The following is a 14,974-nucleotide window of genomic DNA, read 5'->3' as shown; positions in this document are numbered from 1 at the left end:
TGTATGCATTGTGTCGTATGTTGTGAGAGCGAGATAGACAGACACCGACAGAGAGAGAAGTAGAGAGAGGGAGAGAGAGAGAGAGAGAGAGAGAGAGAGAGAGAGAGAGGGAGAGGGAGAGAGAGAGAGAGAGAGTAGTAAGGGAGTGTTGGTGTGTGCGTGCTGTTACGCGAGAGTGGTGGGGGGGCAAGCAAAAGCTGTGAAGTGGGCAGTCCTTTCTACCGTGGACCTGTCGCACACGATATTTAGCATAAAGTCTGCCCCGCTCTGTATGGGGATCGAGCTTTCCCTCTTCGATTGTCTTCATGTCTGACTGCATTGAGAGAAGGAAACTGACGCTTTTTTACTTTACAGCCAGAGGAACTTTCTACATGTCAGCAACATCCCTCTCGGACAACGAATAACTCACACCAAGCTAGTCTATCCAGGGATTAATTTAACCAAAGCGGGATTTCATGTGAGTATTAGGTCCAAGTGTATCTGTTTGTACACCTGTAAATAACGTGAAATGATTCTTGTTTCAACACGTGTAGAGAATACAGTCAAAATTAAGCAAACATCGGTTCATCATCCCGAGTTACTGCTTGAAGGGTGTCTATTCCTAAACCATAAACTGTCATCCTTACTCCACACAAGACCCGTGGTACGATAATAATTAACTATAACCTAAATGTTAGTTCATATAGACCTAGTGAACGAAAATGCAAATAGGCCAAGCAAAGAAAGTTTACTTTGAATATTCACGGTGTTGTTGGATGATGATAACAATAGTGCTTTCGGACTCATAGTATAGTTTATGGACCAACTCATAAATTGACTTGATTAAATGTGCTATTATAGGCCCTACTTTCATGTTAACTTTTTATTAAGACTCGCGCACAGCCTATATGCTGGCTGGGCAGAAAATATTCCACAATATTCCACGCTCTGTTGAAAATAACAGTAGCGTCACTTTCCTAAATAATGAATTCATTAAAGTATAAATGATATTTAATTGAGTCTACTTTATAATATATCGCAGATAAGGACACTTTATTACTTTTTATTTATTTGTTGTAACCAGTTTTTTTTTCTCTATCAAACAAAACACAAATAAGCCTACTAGGCTAGTAGTAGTAACACACAAACCATAATTTTATGACTTGTGAGCGCGTTCGATGTGAAACCATTTCAGAGGTCAAAAATGTTTGGGGATCTTACCGAAATTGATAGGTGGCAGGTGCTCTTGAGCCACAAGAGACCACAGAATGAAAACCAAAGCCGTGCCCCCTCTACCTCCTGCTCCCTTTCCCCTGTCAGCCTAGAGCGCCTCTACAATCATGTGTCCGCTCATTCTTCCTGTAGTTTAAACTTGAACAATATCAATTAGGTCTACGTTGTTTTCTTTAACCCCAATTGGGCTTTCCATGGCACCCTATGGGCCTATGGTAAATATGCTTTATCCAAAAAAAAAATGTGTTCCAGAAGTCTTCTGTTTTTTTGAGCAAGTTGTGCGCTACTGAGTCATGGGCTACTGAGCCGTGTTCGAAATGTCAAAACAAAGTGTTGAAAATGGATTGTTATTGCTATTTAACCTAGGCTATAAACATTTTTTATGTTAGAAAATATCAGGTACTAAATGAGACAAATTAAATGGGCAATTGTGTTTCGTTTATTGGTTGCTAAAATAAAAGGCCTATATTATTTGTATTCCATCAAAAGCGTGAAAGTGACCTCAAGAACAAATGTATTTACACACGTTTTTATCATAGGCCTACTTCAGGCGTTGATTGCTTTTTAATTTGTTTATGAAAATAGCGACTTGTTCTATCGGTAAAATAAATTTGGCTCTGGGCCTGTGGCCAATTCTGTCATAGGTTTTGATTTTACCATCGAACACGTTTCACACCACTTGAATTAAAATGATTTTACATGCTAATTCTATAGCCTTGGATTACGCGTTTTAATTGAATAATTGTAGAACTACTTCTTCGGCAAGTAGGCCTACTAGCAAGTTTTCATTAGCCTATATTAGGACTATCCTATATGTATGTCATAATGTGGTTGTTAATGTGGTTTGTGAGTTTGTGTTTTCACTTGGCTTGAAATCTATCTATCCCTTTTAATAGCATACAATCAATGCTGTAATTTTCGAATATGCATCGGGCCCCTGGTGTTTGAATAATAATAATACAGTCTTCCGCTTTTGAAATAATTTCAAGGGATATTCGATATCCCAACAACCTTGTTCGATTGAAAGCCTTTTTATTGATTTGTTAGCTATTTGGTTTGTAACAATTAGCCTATATACGTTGTTCGGATACGCTAGCCTATTTATTGTTGCAGTCAAATTAGCCTACCACCAATTCCTTTAGTCTTGGTCCTGAGACACTATCCCAATCTTCCAGTTTAAAGTTAACTGCAGCAATATCAAGACTGCTTAGCCTAATTGTAATAGCTATCTGGAAGGCCCAAAAGTTTATTTTTATGACATGTTCATCAGACTGGGTTGTTATGTCTCGTGTTGATGAAAAACTCTCTTTGACACTCCCAGTCTTATGCAAATGTCTGTTAGGAGGGGAGAAATTAACATCTACAAACATTGGGCCGAAATTCCATCTGCCGCCTCCTCGAGGAGACCCTTAATAAGTTCTCAGACAGCAAAGTGACACACATCTTAATCAAGTCTTAATCCAAGGAATTAATTCTCGACGCGTTTCTGAATAATTCCAATGCTAATGCAGGTCCGTGGAAATATGAGCAGTCTGCCTCAGTAGCACCAACAGATGGACCCACCAATGTTCGGAAAAATGAGAGAATTTTTGCTTAATTTTTTTATTTATTACATAGGCCTATAATGAGATCGATGTTCAAAGATTCCAAAGCGCTCTAGCAAACACAAAAGTCCACGTCAAACACAAAAGATTTCCCTCAGTTAGGATATGACCAAACGTCTGTGTTTGATTGTAATGATTTACGCTTCTTGAGCACGTATAGACTGCAGATAAAGATGGAACACACTTGTAATGTCGATGTGAAAGGGTTATAGGCCTATAGGCTGCACAATGCATATTAACACATCTCCTTATAATATGCTAAAAATTCTAATCAACTCGTTTATGGGTTACATTGTGAATCATCGTGGGTTGTTGTCAGACAAGTAATTTGCTTGTAACATTTCAACATGTCAGGTTATGAACAAGGATTGGTACAGCTCTATAAAGATAAGGTAGGACAAATATGATCAAATGTCAAGTTCAGGAGGGCTCCTTAAACTGTAGTTATGTTATCAGAAATAGATTGAAACCAGTAGCAATAAGAGAAATGTTATCATTATCATTTTTTAAACAAAGGAATATGCATTCAAAATTATCTTCAATTTAAAACTGATCATAATTTAGCATAATTCCAATTAAAATGTAGAATAATTTCACAAGGTTTAGTTTGAAATGTTTATGTTTAAAAGTAGGCCATATTTAAAAAATCTATTTAGCAAAACTGCCCATAAACAAAACAAGAAACAATACTGTTGCTCAGCAAAGTCCTTTTCAATGTGAGGTGATGTGGGGACATGCAAAGCAGTTCCCACAGAATGTTTGTAGAGAAACTCACGGTACACAGTTCTCACAGAAGACATTTGAGATTAGTCCCCTTGTTAGGTCTATGATGGCGTGTTGGCCATATCATATGCACTGGGGGGATGGTCTTGATTTGGAGTTTGAAATATAGTAATGTCACACCTCCAAAGGGGGCACTGACACCTTGTTCCAGACAAAATGACCAGCTTGCGTCACCCCAACTCCCTCCCTGGCAAGATAGCCAGCCTCTCAGCACTACATTGACACTGGCTCATCCATCATTGTCACGGTGGATATGTGTCTGACTGGGTCATATTCATATTTATGACCAAAAATACTGTACACTGGGGATACTTGTCTTGGCTACACATACATACAAAGGACAGCTGTTGCTATCAGGCAAGTACTCTTTGAGCTCTAGAAGATGAGACTACCATTGAGGGTTACTTTATTTATGGGAAAACAGAAGAACATCAAACAAATAAGAGCTCAAGTCAAAGACTGTCAGAACCCATTAGAGGAGGCTACTTTTGCTACAGTTTTACATTGACTTTTAATATTGAGAATTGCTTCAAATTTATTATTACATTAATTTGTATGACAAACAATGGGACACCACAATTAGATGTGTATGGTAAAGCCATTTTTCTACCATTATTTAACTTTATCCTCCTCAATCTCGAATTTTCTGCAAAGAGAAACTACACATATCATTGATAGACTTGTGAGTTGTCCTGCTGTGCAATGATTTGTTCTTAATTATACCAACCACATTGTGTAAGTTTCACATTGTGAAAGGTTTCTGGCTAATTGTGCCATAGGTTAACAGAATGAGCAATCCAAATCCAGTCTGGAATATTGTACATTACGTCTTTTCTTTTAAACTTGTCATTTTATGCACTTGCTTGTTCCTCCTAAAATCTTTTGATGTTATTGTCATTGCTAATTTAAAGGAGAAACAGAAGTTCTGAAACATGGTTTAACACAATACAATTAAGATAGATATTGAGGTTTAGATTTTATATTCTTGCAAAGCCATAATAACTCCCTGATGCATTGAACTAAAAAATATGATCAAATGTGCACTTTTAATTTATTCTTTTTAACATGTTTTGCTATAAATATTAAAATATAACAAAAAAGTCCCCCCATTAGCTATTCATTTCCCCTTGTCTAATGGGACTATGAAACCTAATGACTGAATGGCAAGAAATAAAAGTTTGTTAGAGTTAAAAGCCTCTGAACCCGGATGCTCTGCTAGCTAAATGGGAAGCACTATTTTGATGGACTTGGTCTCTTGGTCAGTACTGGATCGATCAGGGGTTGTGATTTTATGCCATATGAGCACCTCTAACTTCCTATGCTGAAATACGTTTGATGAGATGGGAGGTACAGACTGGAATATGGCACATGGAGTAAACCAGCCAGTATAACAAGATGCGTGCATGGGAAACATTGTGTTAAGTTGGTTTAGGTGTAGTGCTATGGGCGCAAGTGAATCCCTTTGTGACATTGCTTGCAAAAAGGGCTATAGAGACAACAAAGGAATTTGTTCTCGAAAACGAAGACACTGATCAGAAACTAAAATGTCAAAGGAGAAGTAATTGGCTACTTTCTTCTAGTTTTGATACAACTTTTAGTGTATCCTGTCCAACAAATGATACCGCTGTTATTAGCCTGTTTTCTCTTCTCATTTTGGGAACTCCCTTAAAGGGTGGCTAGTGGACTGGAACCTACCCCGTCATTAAACCCCGCCACGACATCATAAATCTCATGAAGCTTTGAGGGAGTGATTGTGTCCCCATATCTTAAAGGTGTTAACTGCGCTTGTATAAATAAACGACCTGTTATTTTAGGATCTATTACGTATCAGTCTCCCTCACAAGGATACTATTTTAGTTGAACGGATCATGATAAGTTTATGCCAATAACCAAATGATCAAAAATAGACAGAGACAGTCGCAAAGACAGAAAAAGGTTACTCTTTTTAAATTATAACGTGACAAAATTACATTCTAATCGAAAAATAGGCAATGAAGTGTTATGTGGTCTGTAGACAAGATATAGGCCTAGTAGCCTATAGATCCTACTTTACATTTCAATTATATTTTTCGTTGCTGTTCAGAGACACAAAGATAATTCCTCCAGCAATTTCTGTAATGAGTGGGCATTAGGCTAAAATGACTAAATATAGCCATATTAACGATCACATTGATAAGCTTATGTTTGTTTTTATATTGACTTGTGCTGAAATGTGTCGCATTGCTGTTTGCAGAGTCTGTCGGCCGGGGTTATGGATTTTAACCTTCTGACGGACAGTGAAGCCCGTAGCCCGGCGCTATCGCTCTCGGACTCCGGGACCCCTCAACATGATCAGGGATGCAAAGGTCAAGACAACAGCGGTCAGTTTTAAGTCGATGACCTTTTTCATGACTATTTGTAAAGCAGGATATAACAGAGTTGTTCTGGTATACACAATTTCAACAAGTAGTACGAAACAATATTTGTAGTGGGCTATTTCGAGGCCTAAATTTGGGTAGGCATACATAGACTAGCTATAATATTACGTCAAATTCATTTAGATTTACATTTAGTCATTTAGCTCCGGTGTACAGGCTTATAATTGTAAACAATGTTTTCCTTGATGAACGGAGTGAGCGCACGCCAATTTGTAGTCATATAGGCCTACGCCTAATTTCTTTGAAGTTATTTGATGGACAATTATGTTGAGGATTCACGCATTATAACATGTATAATATAGCCAAGCTTTTATGGTTTGACATAGCCTATAGGCATTTGCTGTTTTGCATGCATGGGACTGGATATAGAGTACATGTCTCCAGGAATTGGAGCAATCATCTGCAAGCTTATCCTTGTGCACAAATCAATGACGTGTCTGAGAATCTAGCGGCACCAACTGATCTCACAAGCGTGACTAAAGTAGCATATTGGGTCTCTTTTAAACGAAATGGACAAGCTCTTTGCAGAGTTACCCCGATATTGGTTGCAAAACAGGGTAGAAGAGAAACATGGGGCATGTTTAGCATTTATTTTGCGCTCCAAATCTGTGCTGTTCGTGGATAGTCTTTTGTCTTATTCAGTTGTATGATTTGTTGAAAACCAGATTATTTAAAAAAGCTTAAGAGTGAATATATTTATTATTCCTTACAAATCGTTTTATATGACTATTTCTTATTTCTGTGTCTATGAAACCCTCAATATTATGGACATTCATTGTGAATTCATAGTAAATTTTCGTACATGAAATTATAATCAGCCTCCTAGCTTTATAGGCCTAGATCATTAAGATTTTAATCAAACAAATAAAAGTTTGCCATTACAGATTCTTTAAACTAGCAAACTAATAATGAAGCTAGATAACTCTTGATGTTACGAGTATAGTCAACATTCTGTTTTAAAATGTATAGCCTAGGTTTCTCACGAAGGGTGAACAAAGGGGTTTGTTTTGTAAAAATAAATCTAATAAAATACCGATTAATTTAACTGGAAATAATCGGTGCCCATGAAATAGAAACAGAGATGCTGAAATAAGACATAGACCTAGTAGTTGGATTCAAATATCCAATGCTTCCAAATAGATAAATCGAATATTTGGAGCCTTTTGTGCACAAACCGCTATTTTACAACTGTGTGAGTTTGTTGACACGTGTGTGTTGGGCTGTGTATGCGTGTATACGCTTGCATTTGTGTGTGTTGCATGTCTTTGCGTGTATGTCTTTATGTTTTTTTAAATGAATGCATTTGCACATGCATTCTACCTACACTTCCATGCCCTGCCTGTCTCTGTTCATCCAGGGGACAAGCGCATAAATTCAAATTTAATTGCCAAACAACTGTGTCTGGCTTTGCAACCTCTGCTCATAAATCCACCCCTAACAAGCTTTCAGACATTCTGGAGCTGAGAATATCTCACCCCATATCAGCCTCAACGACATTCAAAGAAATGTCATCAGTGTAATGTGTGCCTGTGGCTGCCCCTCCGGAACGTTAATTTACTGTAAAGCCTTTACTTATTTATAATCTTGTTTCACTGAACCGTTTAGTGTAGACGTCTCTCACTTTCTGTTCATTATCATCGTAACTTTTCTGGTTGTCTAAGAATAAGTCTGTGGCAAGGCTTGTAGTGATAATAGCTTCAAAGTCACTTTTATCCTTAAAAGGACAAAGGTGAATTGCTGTGACATGCCCCAACTATGATGACAATAAATATGTGATCAATCCATTTTCAATGTTAATTGAGAAATAACCAAATCAAAAATAATAAAAAATACTTTGGTGATCAACAAACACTAGAATTAAATGCCACCAATTGCCATTGATAAGTTAAATCGCAAACCAATCTTTTCTACAACAAGCAGGGACCTTATTAGTAAGATTGCCTCCATTGTTGACCACAATAGGTTTTAAAGGGTTCTGACCTCCCCTCTGTATTGTGACATGGGAGTCAGGACAGATTTAGGCTTTTAGTGATGGCTAAACCAGTGTCAGTTTACTGGCAGATAACAGCCTCGGTTTGGCCTTATTGGTTTTGCTGGTGGCCCTGCAGAGTCTCTTTTAAACCCCACTGATCATTTCAAACTCCTCCTACAGAGCTAAGCTTTCGCCAAACAGTCCCAAACCTGCCCAGTCACAAAAGCCTGATCCAGGGGATTAGGGAGCCAGCTAATTTTGCACTTTCTGTGGGGTCCTCAAATTGCGGAACTCTGATTAGGAGAGGATGGTTCATTGGTAGACATAACATGGTTGTGTTGTCCCACCCTTTTTGTGATTTTTGTTTCAGGGCCAAAGGAAGGCAATTATTGATTAGTTGTTTTCTGCAATATAGGTCTAATGAGCTGTTATGTGATCGGTTACATTGTTGTTGGTTTGACTTTAGTAGTGTTTGTGAAGTGTAAAAACATCTGTCGAGGATAGAGTTTTCTTGACTAAAAGATGGCTATGCAGCTTAGAATAAAATGTTTTCCACTAAAACCTCCCAAATACATTATTTTACTTTGAGCACATCTCAAAATCTGAACTAGAACTTGATAATTCTCAATGGAATTTGTAGTTAACTCTTGGGGGTCCACCTCCTGATGCTCCTCCAGACACAGAGAAATCCCACCAGAACCAGACGGACGAGTCCAATGCCGAAGACGGCTCCCTGAAGAAGAAGCAGCGCAGGCAGAGGACCCACTTCACCAGCCAGCAGCTCCAGGAGCTGGAGGCCACCTTCCAGAGGAACCGCTACCCAGACATGAGCACACGGGAGGAGATCGCTGTGTGGACCAACCTCACGGAGGCACGCGTCAGGGTGGGTAAACCCTCACGCACTCATGATGAAAATGATATTGGTGATTATTGGTGTGGTCGTGATTTGGACAGTGGTGTTGATGGTGGTGGCAATAATGATGTTGGTGGTGATAAAGCCAATGGTGGTGATGGTGATAATTATGGTGGGGTGGGTCATTATGGTGGTGATGATAATGATGGGGATAATGATGGTGGTGATGAAAATTATGTTGGTGTGACGATGGCAGTGGTGATAATGATGGTGGTTGTGATCATGATGATAATGGTGGTGATGATAACGGTTGTGGTGGTAATGATGGTGTTGATTACAATAATAGTGATGATGGTGATGATGATAATGATGGTGAGGATGATGCAGAAAAGAGTATTTGAGCAATTATTTATTGTTGAGTAATTGAGTGATAGTTGTTTCGCGGGGACTGCTCTATGTGGGTGGGTACTGGATCAATGCTACCTCTATTTGAGTTTCATTGTTTTATACACTTTCAAGACAGACTTCTTGTATGAAAAGTTGTATCAGATGTTACTGTACAAGAACATAGGCATGGATGAGTAAGTAATTCATACATGGTTTAAATGTGTGTCTTTGGTTGGTTAGGTAACAGGGATGTACATTATATTATTCCTGGATCATTCCTATATCAGACATGTTTGTGTTCAAAATACAGAGAAGTATATATTTACACCAAAGAAAGGTCCTCTATTCATACATTATAGTGTGTAACACAAAGGTCAGAAGGGCACAAAGCCCCAATCCTAAAATGTTCCTTCTCCAGCCCAGAGGTTTGGTCCACACCCAGTGTGGAGCAGGTGGGTGCACATACTGATGGACGACAATACAATCGCTGCCTGTCTGACAAGTAATGGATCAGATCAACTTGGCTGTATGAAAGGTCACATAGCAGGCAGTCTTGGTTGTTATTTTGAAAGGACAACAGACCACACATGGGCTATGTCCTAATGTCCATCAGTAGCCCTCTGAACCCTTCACGTTCCACTATAATCCAAGGTAGACGCAGATTCCACTGGCATACCGAGGATACTTCCCCTGTCATGTTGATTTATGGGATTTGTCAGCGTATTTGATCGTAGTAGACAAATTTGCCTTCTTAAGGTGCATGTTAAATACTGTTGTATGTTATTCCATGAAATATGTGTGTCTTAAGATAGGCACAGATAAAATACATGTTATATTGTATATTGTATGTACTTATCACTGATTGAGGCAATCCACCAAGGAAAAAATTGTTTGTTAGTAAGACTATACAAATGTCAGCCCTCGAAGTCCTTTAATTGCCTTTGGTTTTAAACAAAACAATAATATAATTCATATATTTAAAGTTGAGCATTTGGTCATGCTGGTCATTTACCAGTTTAGGAAAGTGAGGTTTAGTTTGATAACCTTTCCCATTGAACCATTTGACATTCAGATTTTCCCATTAACAGTTAAACAGTATTGCCCCAGAGTCAAGTTAAGGGTGCGAGAAGAACTCTCCTTGAGGGGGTTTACCCACTGTCACTGAGTAGGATGGAAAACTTGGTGCTACACACTGAGCTCCACATTTAATAGTCTGGAGCATTCTGTTACTATCATAACAGATGTGGTACTGGTAGACCAAGCCTTTTGAAAGAGGGTAATCTTTCCATGCCCACAATATTAGAAAGACAGAACTGGTTGAACGTTTTGTATAAACAGGACAGTGATTACAATAATTATTATTTTGAAACAACTGTCTGCATGACATTACTATATGTTTATGTATGCATTCGCTTTTCAGTAAAAAATTGTGGGGTTATACATTTTGTGTCTTCATAAAAGAATGTGCTTCTGAAAATTCAGTTAAAAACGAACACTGAAGGGAAGTGTTTTTTCTCTATTGGGAACTTAATTTGATATGTTCATAAAAAATTTGCCATTAAAATGTAAATCCATTTTATACCCTCTTAAAATAGAACCTTAAAATGACAAATGTGAAGTGTCATGGACTTTTCTGTCAGAGCTCATAATTAAAATAAGTGAATGATTAGTTTTAATAAACCATACTTTATATGACTGTTTGATAATACGCTTCAACTTAGTTTCTTAAACACGTTTTTCATTTCAAAGTGTCATAATATACACTGGATATTGCCAAAACTATTTGAAAGGTTTCCTGATTTTAGACATGTTTTTGAATTAAATTAAAAAGGGATTCTTTGCTGCTATTAAAACTTTTAATAATGCAACTTAGCAGTTTAGTTATATTATTTACTGGTAAAAGAATTGAGTGGTTGGTACAACACATCATGTTTACATTTGCAAAAATTATAGTAGTTATCCCATGTATTCAAATAGCTGATATCTAGCATTTATTATTATCTGAGTTGTGTTTGGAGTACTGCACATACATTTGTATACATCGTTTTCTTTGTGATCATCTTGGAAATGTTTGTCCACTCACCATCATGAATTAAGATTAACGTGAAAACACATATTTATCAATCTTTGTCTCCTTGCCTGCAGGTATGGTTCAAGAACCGCCGTGCTAAATGGAGGAAAAGGGAGAGGAACCAACAAGCGGAGTTGTGCAAAAATGGCTTTGGCACCCAGTTCAATGGACTAATGCAGCCCTATGACGACATGTACTCAGGCTACTCCTACAACAACTGGGCCACCAAGAGCCTGGCTAGCAGCCCTTTGTCAGCCAAAAGTTTCCCTTTCTTCAACTCCATGAATGTAAGCCCCCTGTCCTCCCAGCCCATGTTCTCCCCTCCCAGCTCCATCCCCTCCATGAACATGGGCTCCAGCATGGTGCCCTCAGCTGTGGCTGGGGTGCCCGGTGCGGGCCTCAACAACCTGGGCAACCTCAACAACCTCAACAGCCCCACGCTCAACTCAGTGGCGGTGACAGCGGCCACCTGCCCCTATGCCACTTCGGCTAGCCCCTATATGTACAGAGACACCTGCAACTCCAGCCTCGCCAGCCTCAGGCTCAAGGCCAAGCAGCACGCCAATTTTGCATATCCGGCTGTTCAGAACCCAGTGTCTAACCTAAGCCCATGCCAGTATGCAGTGGACCGGCCAGTATGAAGACAGACCACAACCTCCCACCCCGACCCCCCAGTCCTAAAACACCTACCTGTATTCTCTCCCCCAAATCCACTTGCCCCACTGCTCCCAGCTAATAGACCTTCTCCTGTCCCCCCATACTACATCCATGAATCTAAGAAATATGTTACTGCGGTATGGACTGACTACCATGATGTTGTTTGAGGAAAAGGGGTGGTACACAACAGGAATAAGCTTAAACAGAGACAAAACTATATTCCCAGATGGACCACCACGCTTCAAAGAACTCTCTCAAATAAGCTGAGACTTTGTTGCTGAACCGACCAACTGTTAAAATGAGGATTTCTAAGATTATATCAACTATAATTGTTTTGGACTGCATGACAAGAGTGAATTTAAGGAAAACAAAGAAAAACCTGAATGCTGCAACTGCACTGGTGGTCAACATCTTGGCCAAAAGGAAATCATTGTTGAAGCTTTCCACCACCATCGCAGGAAAAGGGACCTGTGGTTGCAATACGGGGAAAAGAGGATGTATATAATGGACTTTTTTTCCGTTTTGTATGTGACAAAACTATCTATGAAAAGTAGTTATTTGAAGATAAGAAAAGCATGTTCTTCAAGAGCATAGATTGATGTACTATGAGAACTTTCTTTAGGAATTTGAATCTTTGTTATAAATTCCACTCAGTTCAGAAGGTCCAGGGTCATAGTTCACATCAGGAGAGATAGGAAAAGTAGCAGGACATCATTTCAGAGAGCATAAAAAAATCAGTTAGACAAAACCATCACGGTTTACACATCTGTCAGAATATCAGAACCTTTTTAAAGTAACCCCCCAAAAAGCCATTGAATATATAGATTTGTGTGGTGTTATATGAAGGGAGTCCATTACTGTAAAAATGTATGTAAGAGTGCAGTTGTTATAAAACAAGCTTTTTTTGGTGTAGCCTGCTTTGTCTCATTAAAATGAATAAAACGGATCTGTTTTTATGAACAACTAAGACTGCTATTTGAGTAAATACTGTGTAAGAAACGATAATTATTCTTGCTTTTTGTCTTCTCATCATCTACGGCCCTTGACATTTGACAAAGTGACACAGACCTACACACAATGTTCTCTGGACATGACGGCAACACCATGGAAACGCCATCTCACCTCCATGGCAACATTACGCAACAAGGACATGGGGAGACAGATGTAGAGATATAGATGTTCCCGTTGGCTGGTCACCGATATGTTTGACCTACACTCTTTGAGCAGTAGCCACAGTGCGGTCCCCAGGCTATCCCGTAACAGGGGAGGAATTCTCGAGCCATGCTTCAGATGGTCTGTGGTCAATGCCAACATTACGTAAGCGGTTGGGAGGTGTCCCTGTAGACTCCTATCTCAGGGGACAAACTCTCTATTGTCAAGCGGGGGCACTTGGCACTGACGGTGATATTTTACAACAATGTTGTTCTCATTTTGTAGTTTAGTACCCATGCATACTTATTTCTAGCTTGCCAGTTTTCCCAAGATCAACTGTCACTCAAAGAGCTTTAACATGCCACCTAGAGAATTTTAACATTACGGAAAGTATTTATTTGTTATTTTCTCACAAACGTTACGTGTTGGAATTAAATGTACTGTAGAAAGGGACTAAAATGTGTTTTTCTACGGTGCTTTACATCATTAGATTATTTTTATTTGTATGATTTAACAACTATTTTAAACAACCATTTGCGGCACGTTACTGGCAACCCAAGTTAAAATGGCTGTCTATTTGAAAGTTTTATAGTGTTTTCACTTACTGCAAGCAACATTTTTATTAGCTTCTTAGCACTGTTTGCCTCTTCCAGTTACTATGCCAGCAATCACTTATATAGTCAGTGCAGTTTATTGAAACTTCATACTAGTAGGTAAAGAGACCAAAGGGGCCAATAAGGGACGAGACGTGGACCTCTGATCATGGTTCTCATTTAATACACTGCTTATACCACACAATCTTTTCTGGCTGGGTTGGAATGTGAACCTTTCTACCTTCTGAACATTGAAGCCTGTGTCTGACCTAAAAGCCACTACAGCTGTCCAACTGACCAGGCTTTGTGAACTCTAAACAACAAGGAAAAATATTCTCTATTCTGCTGTTTCATTGGAGGGGAATAGACAACAATCACTACTTTGCCGTGATGGTTAAAATATAATGTAAACAAGCACATTGCTGGTTAGTTTTGGTATGATCCCTTCACAAACAGGAATAGGCTTTAATGTCATTGTTACTATAGTTAGAGTTGAGCACTGAACAATGTTCTTCCCAAGTTCCTGCTCTACATCACGGCATGATGCTTTACACATTATATTTGACAAGTAAATCATGTGGAACTGGAGTACTGTACAAGGGGAGTACTATTCTACAAACATTTGGGAAAATACTTGAATTAATTGTCTTTTGCTATGTCATTTGCATCTGCACATGCTTTTGCTCTGTACAGAAATCTTCATGCATTGCATTAAACATGTTGAGTGATATTACTGACCCCATCTTGTGCTCTTTCTGTGTGTTTTACAATGGACACATTACTTCAATTTGTGAAAGTGTGTAAGCATTTAATCATTTCTGTACACATTTAATCCTTTAAGAAAATTACATTTTAAATTGATGTCAATTGTACTCGTTTTGAAATTTGAAATCAGTTTTGCCAGGGATGCATTCAAACTCACCAATTCTTGGAAATAACTATTAAGTCATGAAATACAGATAAGGTTCTGCACTGATATTTGGGTATTTATTAAGACCTTTCTCCTGTTTGTTGATAGACTTTTTATGGGATTGTGTTTCGTGGAGTGAGATGGAAAAGTCAGTGTTTTGCCTCCTCTTCCACACACCACTTACAATCAATATCCCACCACAGAGGACACACACACACACATAAAGGCACTAAACACACACAAGTGCTAAAAGGAAAACACATGTTCACTGGTCCAAAACCATAGTCTGGAAATATCTTGAAGAGAACTTGTAGAGATGATAACGATCACCTCAGAGAATAGAGAAGAGACAGGATAAGTGGT

The 14,974-nt window shown here is 38.7% G+C and overlaps 1 protein-coding gene across 1 annotated transcript; it reads left to right on the top strand.

The window, feature by feature from the left end:
* Window positions 1-273: 273 nt before the first annotated feature.
* pitx3 (paired-like homeodomain 3) lies at window positions 274-12,902 on the top strand. The gene is made up of 4 exons (XM_084709946.1): window positions 274-457; window positions 5,833-5,959; window positions 8,666-8,871; window positions 11,374-12,902. The coding sequence occupies exons 2-4, from the start codon at window positions 5,851-5,853 to the stop codon at window positions 11,938-11,940; spliced, it is 882 nt and encodes a 293-aa protein (XP_084566072.1). The 5' UTR covers window positions 274-457; window positions 5,833-5,850; the 3' UTR covers window positions 11,941-12,902.
* Window positions 12,903-14,974: the final 2,072 nt, after the last annotated feature.

This window comes from Hypomesus nipponensis, chromosome 11 (genome assembly GCF_054491055.1).
Source record: "Hypomesus nipponensis isolate SF chromosome 11, ASM5449105v1, whole genome shotgun sequence".
In the NCBI taxonomy this organism is placed as follows: Eukaryota; Metazoa; Chordata; class Actinopteri; order Osmeriformes; family Osmeridae; genus Hypomesus; species Hypomesus nipponensis.
The sequence above is the reverse complement of the archived record's forward strand: the minus strand, read 5'-3'. Positions and strand labels throughout refer to the sequence as shown.